The sequence below is a fragment of the Scardinius erythrophthalmus genome (assembly GCF_964197995.2).
Source record: "Scardinius erythrophthalmus genome assembly, chromosome: 18".
Taxonomy (NCBI): domain Eukaryota; kingdom Metazoa; phylum Chordata; class Actinopteri; order Cypriniformes; family Leuciscidae; genus Scardinius; species Scardinius erythrophthalmus.
The window spans coordinates 37,112,729-37,123,213 of record NC_138238.1 but is presented as its reverse complement, the minus strand read 5'-3'; the positions used below and the strand labels follow the sequence as shown (position 1 = coordinate 37,123,213).

The window sequence follows — 10,485 nt, the reverse complement described above, 5'->3', positions numbered from 1 at the left end:
ACATAGTGCTCTATATAGGGATAGGGAACGATTCAGACGATGTAAATATGCTTTCCATTGGGGCGAATGAAGTCTTCATGTTAGGTGCACGTGAACCACCGCAGCTCCGGTTCAGAGATACGCTACACACAGAGTATCATATAATCGAGTTGGTGCTGCTGACCACAAAACATATCGGACTCATTTGAATTCTACACAGAATGACATATTTTAAAGCAATTGAGGAGATTAAGAGGAGAATAGACTCGGTAGAAACTGCACTGATACAACACCGGTGCCATGCACCAACATAAATTACACACTTTTCAATCTACACATCCTCAGCATGATTATGATCACTGTTTAGTAACAACATCTTTAGTAACAGTTTCATATTCAATCTAAAGGGGATTCTACAGGACTGTGGCTTTCATAAGCTGTCAAATGCGACTTTACCAAGATCAACAGCTCTGGCCAGCTGTGATATAAACGAAACACTATTGGCTATTTTGAAAAGGGGGAGGAGCTGGTTTGATATGCCCCGCCCTGTTTTCCTGTTTCAGTGGAAATGATGTAAACACATTGAATAATGCTGCGTGTTTCAAGCCACTTCAGTGGACCTTTAACAAATCTTTTAAGTGAACTAACTAATCTCTTTCGCTGAGAGCGTGTGTCTCCAGCGTTTAAAGACTGACTGCAGCACAAGCAAATGACATTCGAGGGCAGGCTTTGAAAAGATCACTTCATTGGTTGATATTCAGAAGAAATACGGCCCCTTTCACTGAATGACTCAGTATTTACTGCTGTATTTTGGGTGTCAGACATTTTGTAATGGTGCTTGAAACTATGATGTAGGAAACTGCCTTCATTAAATTCTATAATGCACCACACCACAATAAGAAGTGCACGACCCTTATTTGCTATAGATAACCATAATGCACTGATACGGCCTTGCAAAATGATATAATATTGGCCTAAAGGATGAAGATGTTTATGCAAGAAATCCACAGCCTCCTGCGAAGCACAATATTTATTATATCCAGATTGTCCGAATTTGTTCACTCAGGGGATAGGGGAGCGCGGGGCACAACGTAACACAGGGCTAGTTGTAACACACTTGTTTTAAATACTTCCACACATGCTAGCATGACGAAACTTGGTGTATTTACTAGTTGCCATATCAACACTATATAGAGAAAAAATTGCTTAGAAAATTGTTTTTTTTTTGTTTTTTAGAAGATATCCATAGACATTTATTAAACCATAGCAAAAGTAAATTTCTTGCTTAAGTTAATTTTTAATCTCTATTTTTTGTGTTAGTTAAAATTAGACAAATCTGACATTATTTAATCTCCAATATGTTATTTAACAGTTAAGATAGTTCTGTAATGCTTCGCTAACTAGCAGAAGACACTAGCAGGGTTTAAATCCCAGTTGTGCAGGCGGGGCATGTTGTCACACTGCGTTACAATGTGCCCCTATTAGAAATATACTATTATATTCTATACTTTTATTAATTCTATTGAGAAAACATGAGAAAAAGGTGGGTAACACTTTACAATACGGGTGCACTAATCTGCATTAATTCATACTTAACTAATGCACAGATAATCATGCGTTAATGTATGACTCATGAAGAACTAAACCATTAATTAATGATTACTGCATAAAGATTCTAAATGATTAATAGATTAAGTAATAAATGAATTGTTATTAATTAAATGTGTCATAATGTATTAATTCCTTAATAACTTATTTTATTAACTAAAAGTGTAAATTAATGCATTAATTAACACAGTTGGTCAAAGCAATGTACTTCAACTTCCAGTTGTCTGCTTTAATTAATCATTAACTAATGATTTGCAAATGTATCATTATGTTATGACTTTACTTGTTGAGGCACATGACTATTAACTAATTGTTAAGTAATATGCCATTTATGGGTTTACATGGCATACTTAACAATTATTTAATAGTTATGTGCCTCAACAAGTAAAGTCATAACATAATGATACATTTGCAAATCATTAGTTAATGATTAATTTAAGTAGAAAGCTGGAAGTTGAAGTTCATTTCCTTGACCAACTGTGGTAATTAACGCATTAATTTACACTTTTAGTTAATAAAATAAGTTATTAAGGAATTAATACATTATGACACATTTAATTAATAACAATTCATATATTACTTAATCTATTAATCATTTAGAATCTTTATTAGTTACTGATGCAGTAATCAATAATTAATGGTTTAGTTCTTCTTGAGTCATACATTAACACATGATTATCTGTGCATTAGTTAAGCATGAATTAATGCAGATTAGTGCACCCGTATTGTAAAGTGTTACCAAAAGTCGAACAAAGACTGAGAGTCAATGTTCAGAAATTACTAATTATTTTATTTGTTTTGAACCATGTTGTATAGCTGTGTTTTCCTGTGTTCGTAGTCAAAACTCAAAAATGAGTTTATATTTAATTATTAAAAAATACCATTATTTTATATGAAAAAGTTAATAATTGTATTTTATTTAGAAAATATTTTAGTTTGTCTTGAATATTTTTTTATTAGATCATTTTAAGCTGTTTTATGGTCATGTTACAATGTACCCCTCACATGTTACAATGTACCCCACCTATGGGGCATGTCACATTTCACTTCCATTCTTTCGGGGTATATCAAGAAAAAATACTGTATTAATAAAACAAAAACACATAATTGTACTAGACATGTGGGAAATGAATGTGGGGAAAAAAAAACTCTGAACCATAAGTAGATTTACACAAACTGAGAAAGACAAAAAGCGTTACTTATTGCCCCGCTCTCCCCTATGACACACACTGTATTAGAAATATGTTTGTTTAGTTCGCTATGTGATCAATATTGTTCAATAACAAGATGTCGTCGGAAGAAGTAGGTAATTTGGGGACTTTTTGCCTTACACTTTAATGAGTACTGTGAATTCAGACATACTTTTGTCACATACTTTTTTTCGCCTACTATAGTATGTGCGATTTCAGATGCAGCCTTGGAGATTTGGCATAAAAAGGCACTCATGCTTAACGCCACCTACTGGTGTATCGATGTAAACTGCTGACCGGGCAGAAAGGGGAAAGTAAATAAAATAAGAAACATTCATTTGTTAATTAATTAATTAATTAATCTTGACCCAACACCTGGAAATTGCACTTAGATCATTGTGGTTTAGACTAGAATAAGAAATAACCCTTTTGGAAAATAATAAAATATTTTTCTACTCTAGTTTTAATTTTTTGTTTTATTTTATTATCGTCAAAAGCAGACAAGACAAAACAGCGAAAAGACATCGCAAAAACACGTGTTTTGCATATCCAAAAGAAGGGAGGAAACCTTCAAGGAGCAGGAGAAGAAACTGCCCCAATGTTTTTTCCTACAAGAGTAGAAATTTGACACCAGATCCTCTTCTGCCAACTCTGAGCTTGGGCTCTTTTCTCAAACGACTCAGTCTTTGCTTTGCACATTTACATTAAATAGCTTTCAAGCGCTTGGGGGAAAATACATCTAGCCTTTTTTTTACACGTGGATTTCGTGCGGCAACAGTTCTTCAAAGTTCCCCCAAAACAGCAAAGTGGCCCGTGTTTTATATCAAAAACACTAAACAAATTTGGAAACAATTTTTTTTTCCTGTGGTGTTTTTCCCTGGACATCGGCTTTCTGTGCAGTGCATATTGGGAATAGCGTGTGTTATCTCAAGTTTTGAGAGTTTTCAGACTGATGTGAGTAAGGACTGCGTCAACATCCGCAAAAACTCCTCTTCTTTGTGTGCATCCTTCCCCCAGGATCTCAGCAGAGGCTCATTTCAAGCTCGATATTAAAGATAATGTGAATGGCCATTTGTTTGACTGAGGATTGATGTTTTTGCAATAAGAAACGATGGCACGTTCCGTTGTAAAAATGTGTCTCGGCGTGCTTTTCTTTGGACTTTTGTTGTTCACGCTTCCATCTGCGGGAGCCGAAGAAGATGTGGAGGAGGAGAGATCATGTCAAGGCGCATTCGACTTGTATTTTGTCCTTGACAAGTAAGTAACAGTTATAATTCAATCGTTTTGCTCATTGTTTTGAAACAAAGAATCTCTCTCTCTCTCTCTCTCTCTCTCTCTCTCTCTCTCTCTCTCTCTCTCTCTCTCTCTCTCTCTCCCTCTCTCTCTCTCTCCCTCTCTCTCTCTCTCTCTCTCTCTCTCAAACTCAAAGGAAAGCTATCTGTAAGTTATATCTTTAATCTCATTGGTCTTGCAGCTGGTAAACTGTCTGCTCTCCAACATAAAACCGTCAGTCAATCACATTTAAAGGCAACATGATCTATATGAAGTGTAGGGATGCTTTTGCGGTCTGTTGGCCTGATGTTTTCCACATACTGCCTGGATAAAGTAGGCCAGTACATTTCCACTCACATTCTCTGTATTTTCCCCAAATTTGTTACATTCCGCATCACCAAAATAGATATTCACCAGATGTCCATTGTTTGGTATTAGTTGGCTGGGTTCAATTAAAGTTCAGGGAGAAAAATGATGTGCAGTGCAGTATTACACTAAAAAAGTGACAATTTTTTTTTTTTTTTTTTTTTTTTTTTTTTTGTATGGTATCAGTGGTTCAGTATAAAATCCATGGAACCTTTCCATTCCACAAAAGATTCTGTATAGTGGAAAAAGATTTTTCAGATTAATAAAGTGGAACCTAAAATGGATCTTCTATGGCATTAATGAGTGTAGTTTGCAAAAGTCATCCGGTTTATTTTTGTATTGTGCCAACTTGTTGTTTTGTGTGTGTGTGTAATGATGAGCAAAGGGGTGGTACATGTGAAGTTTGCTGAATAAGCACTTCATTCCTCTGTGGTTCTCTTTTCCTGTCTCTTGTCCTTCACCATTGTTTAACAGACAACATCCTTTCCCATGATCTGTGTCGGTCTGGGAACATTCTTTACAGGATGTTTAATCCTATTGCACATTTATTTATATTAAACACCTTTTTTTTTTCAGAGGTGGACAGTAACAAAGTACATTTACTTGAGTACTGTACTTAAGTACACCTTTTGAGTATCTGGACTTAACTTGAGTATTATTTATTCTGGAAACTTTTTACATTAACTTCAATACATTTGAAAGATAAATATCGTACTTTTTTCAAGGTCCTTGAGTAGAAAGTAGTAACGTCAGTCAGGGGATGATTTTTTTTTTCAAAGTTCGTGATTGAACTTTTGCAGGTGACAGACAGCCTATCAGTAATCACTCTTGTAGGGTCACGTGTCGTGAAGTTCAGCGATTTCCCATCATTTTCTTTGAACACTAATCAACTGGTGGCAAAATGGACGAAGACAGATCCTCGGCGAGGTGTGCGCATCCATGGCAAATAGGTCTTTCTGTTTTGCTGTTTGTTAAAGCAGTGTTGCTGTTGGGCAGTCATTCAGCTATGGTTGTGAAGCTGGCTTTTAAAGCAGGTTGGATTTTAGACCACTTTATTCAAATGTGCATGAATGGATACACATAGATGTGTACTTCTTTTGTTGGGGTGGTAGGGTGTTAAATAAAGATTTTTTTGTTGTAAATTGTAAATTCAGTTGTTTAATTTCTATAGTTTTTATAACATTCTAAAAGCTCTTACTAACTGATGGGTGTATTTACTAGGTTGCTTCAGAGGCATAAGGTACTGTAAGTATTACAAACAACAATGCAACAATAATAAAACAATGCATTGACATTTACTTTTTATTTTTGACACTTAAGTACTTTTAAAAATTAACTTTTACCTAAGTAAAAATCGGTCTTTACAACTTTTACTTATAACGGAGGAATATTTGACCGGTAGTATCTGTACTTTCACTCAAGTAAGGAAGTTGTGTACTTTGTCCTTCTCTGATTTTTTTGTACGTGTGACTTAGAATGCAAATGTAAGTTATGCTGCCAAATATGAGTCTCACGAGACACCCATTGTAATGTGTGGGTTGTCTAAACAGCATTGATCTCATAGTTATTTGTTTAGTTGATTTTTAAGATGTTTTAGTTCGTTTTAATATTCCTTTATTGCTTAACCTATGAACATAGAGTTGACGGCACTGTAATGAAAGGATAGTGATATTCTTTGACTATGTGTCAGGAAGCATTCAGGGTATATTAAATGAATATACTGCTATCAAATATGTTAGATATGTTAGTTTTTACACATTAGAAACCAGTAAATGCATCATAAATCCTTTTTCATGTGTCATGCAACATGCTCTGGAAGTGTTCAGCTGAGAGCGAGCAAAAACATCTCATACGAGGTCCCAGTTTTTCCCATGATGTGATGGCAGAAGACAGCCAACCCCAACACCCCGCTTTTCCTCTTTACAGACTTTGGAAAAACTGACATTTAGTAAAATCACATGCACATGAACATCTGCAGCCCTCTGAGAACATTACAAGCCTTCAACAATTTAAGCAATTTTATTTGCATGCATTATTCAGTATTTTTAATCACTCTGCCATTGCGTGCATAAAGGTCATTTTTCGGTATGTGCTTCATCACCGAATGAGGGGAAGTTGAAGTATCAAAGCATCACAAACAACATCTGTATTGCACAAGAGTTTTTGGCTTCAGGTGCACCATTACTGGGCTTCCTGGATCGGGTTTTGAGGAATCGGCATGTTTATCTGATTAAAAAAGGAGTATTTTGACATCTTACCTCAAAAGTCACAATCTTAAACTTTATGGTCATTGACGCTCAAATATTTTGTAATCTTAAACTTTTTTTTTTTACTAAAAACTATCACTATTGGCCAAAACTTAATGACTGATGGTAAACTGACTAAAAGATTGCTCCATTCCTCTTTCCTATGTATAATGTGAATCATTGTGGAAAGTCCCGCTATATATATCAATGGAATATTGGTTACACAAATAGCAAATGTGGGGCTAAAAAAGGACCAGATACAGAAATCGCCCCCCGGATTGTCCTTTAAGTCTGGCATCTTTGCTTCCACTTCTGCTTTCATGTGGCCCAAAGGCTTTCTTGGAAGTGGCAGCCTTGGGTAGTGATTCAGAATCAGTCTATCAGCCCGTGGCCTGCTGTTTAACAAATGGAATAAAACAAAGAAGTTGTCCGTGGGAATGCTTAGCATGATATTTGCACTGCAGCCCTCAAGCCAGACGTCCTTAGAGGAACTGAACTCTGGAGATTTTTGCTGGTGCAACTTTAGAGGTTTCTTAAAGATAGTTCTGTCATCATGCTCACCCTCTTGTCTATCCAAACCTGACTTTCTTTCTTCTGTGAAACACAAAAGATATTTCGAAAATCTTTAAAATGGACAAAAAGTTCTTGTCCATATAATGCATTCACGTAGCTTAAACAGGGTTATGGTTTTGATTCAAAGGGAAATGCTTGAACTAATAAAATGTATCCTTTGAATGCAATGTAAGTTGCTTTGGACAAAAGCGTCTGCCAAATGCATGAATGAAAGAAAGCCAATAAAGTGCTTAACAACATAACATTGGCTTTCATTGTGTATACAAAAAAATTCCAAGACATTTTTCAAAATATGCTTGTTGTGTTCCATAGAGGAAAATAAGTCATATAGGTTTTAAGCCGTTGCTATACGACCCTTGAGATTGAGATTATTTATTGTATATTGTCCCCATCGTCCATCACCAATGTCTGAACACACATCCTGGTCTGATTTACTTCATCTTCATAAATGTCTTGAAACAACACTGTGTTAATCATAGATTTGGGTCCCAGTAACTGCTGTTTAGCTTAAGATAACCCAGGCATTGAGTCATCTGTTTTGAAACAGCCAGGATAACAGCTGTATAGGATGACAATGATTCATTAATGTCAGTCCCTTCTCTGAGAGCCATGTCGAGTTTTCCCAAAACACTCAAATTCAGCTTTACCTGCCGGTAAAGGTCCTGGAACAGTTTTAAGAGACATGCATTCCTAGTTAAATGTTATCACACACCACAAATATGCTTTCTGGATGCAGACCAGAAACTGCTGTGAAGTTTACACAGGGCGTAAAAAGTATTGGGATATGCAAAGGGCTTGTGTTTTCAGACCAGAACACAGAAAACTGAAAGACTAAAATCGTAGGAGAAGCGTAGGCTCACATGCCCAGCGCAGATCCGAAGCTAAGTGTAGGTTAGTGGTTTTCAAAGCTCAGTCAGTTGAACTGGAGGGCAGTCCTTCATCGTCCTATGATGGGGTGCACTACTCAAATATGACAATTTTAATCTTTCGATGGGTTTTTCCTCTTGAAAAAAACGTTTAAAAACTGAAAAAAAAATATTTGGCTGATGATATTTGGCCAGTGAATTAGACCCACCCCTATTCTCTCAACTACATGCCCCCTTTCCAAAACCCCGCCTTCCAAGGTCATGTCAGCCAATCGAATGTCTGCAAACATGAATGAGTATAAAATTATTGACGGGCAGAGAGTGCTTCTGTAAATTAATGCATAGCAAAGTATGGGTTAATGAATCTTCAGTTTAGTATCTCCAGTAACTTTTTTTAATACATTTTTCTTTCCTCTTTCAGGGTGATGCCATTTTTGATTGTCCATTGGAAAAAGAGCTTGTAGCGACATTTCTGCAAAATATTGTTTCACGGCACATGAAAATGCGAGTTGCACTAAAAGAGGGTTCAGTTTCATCCAAAACAGATGAATGTGAATCTGGCTGCGTTTTATGTTGGTTGTTGTATGTATTGAAGCAGTTCGGAAATAAAATGTCTGGCAAGTGGTGCTAAAAGGTTAATGCTCTATTGCTTTTGAAAATAACGTACCATCTCTAGACAAAACCGATAGTGTTAACAAAAGCAAAAGTGAGGTAAAAAGGCATTTGCTGAAGCAACCATGCCATTGTATCTGCTTCTTCAAGTCTTTGAGCTCTTTTATCACGGCTTGTGTTTCACGGGACTCGCACCCGAGTGTAATGCTGTACCAGCTGATGTACTACTGTACATCAGAAAAGACACACATATGGAGCTGATTATGTGATGCAAATGCCTAAATGTATTAGTTTACAAATCATGCATGTGGTAAAAGTGTATTGAGGTCATAAAATAGTATAGTGCAACAACAAAACAAAAAAACACTCAAAAATAAGTCTTTATAAATCAATAATCTGCCCTTGTAATCATAAATGACATGAAAAGGAATGAAAGTTGTCTGTGCTTCACTGCCACTAGTGTTGATTTCAGCTGGAAACAGCAGTGAATCGCATGTATAGGTACGTGTTTGGAGTGTTGCATGGTTTCCAGGGTCCTACTTTTTGTGTTTTTGTTGTCGTTCACAGAGTCTAGGAGTGTCAGAGAGACAGTTGGGATACCTCACAATTATTTATTTAAAAATGTTATGGGCCAGATTTACTAACAGCTTGTTCCAATGCAAACCCTCTTTTGGCGTTAAAAAACTACTGTCAGGATTTACTAAAGAAAAACTACTAGTGAAAAATTTTCGCTGAAAAGGCGTGGACAGGGTTATTTTTGCGACTGATCTTATTGCACATGCATATGTAGGAGTTTCCCTTTCAGACGCAATATTTATGGGAGGAGAGTATTTAAATTAATCACTAGATGATTTACTAAGGTTTGCGCTCGTCAATTTACTGGTGTTTGCACCATTATTCATTAAAACGTGTTAAACCAGACGCTAACTGGTAGATTGTGTTGGTCAATATGGAAATGATCCAGTTGCGTCTGTGTTTTTTAATTTGCACGTTGTCAGTAGATCACGCGCAGAACTTTCCTCTCCCATGATCTGCACTTGTTTGGAACTGCGCTCTGATGCTAATTTGCCCTGTTTAATAAATCTGGCCCTTTGTCTGCTATCCCAAAAAATACTTACGGCCCCTTTAAGGCTGTTTATAAACATGGAGGAGGTCATCCAGACTTGTTCTGTTAAACTGCTCTAGGCCTAGAAGATGTTTGAGGACCCAGAGGAGCAGTTAAAACAGCAGTGTCAGGGAAATGTCACCATAATATTCTTACCATGTCTCACAAAACAGGAGGAAAGGGAGGTAACGCTGACTTCACATAAACCTAAACCGACACAGTCACGTTTCCCGGTCCTCTCAATTATTAGCATTTTACAAAAGCCCTTTAATCTGACGTGCCAACAGGTAACTACACTGGACAGCATGGAGAAACCATGTTTTGGTTTCTGGTTCTGGCAGAAATGCGGATCTGAAAAGTCAGTTTAGGATTCGATCTCGAGGGAAGAGTTGGAAGACTGATCTCCGAACAGATGAGACCTGTAAGAGCAACACACTTTTCTAATTATCCCTCTCCCAAATATTACTCCAGTAAGTCTTCCTGTCTTGGCTCTTGTTGGATCAAACCGCAATGACTTTCACATGTCTTAACATATGTGCAATAATCCATGTGTACGAAGAGTTGTGTAACCGTAGAAAACACGAGTTTTGAGGGTCATTTAAAAGATGACGTTTGCTTTTGCTGATCGCTGGTAATTCCTTTCTCTGTGGATTAGGATCATCTTCAGA

General features: G+C 36.7%; 1 protein-coding gene across 1 annotated transcript in view; it reads left to right on the top strand.

The window, feature by feature from the left end:
* The first annotated feature begins 3,390 nt into the window (after positions 1-3,390).
* antxr1c (ANTXR cell adhesion molecule 1c) overlaps positions 3,391-10,485 on the top strand; it is a 31,291-nt gene continuing 24,196 nt past the window's right edge. Inside the window, exon 1 of the mRNA XM_081393686.1 lies at positions 3,391-4,034. Coding sequence (XP_081249812.1) covers positions 3,889-4,034 — 146 coding nt within the window. The 5' untranslated portion in view covers positions 3,391-3,888. The remainder of the gene's footprint in view (positions 4,035-10,485) is intronic.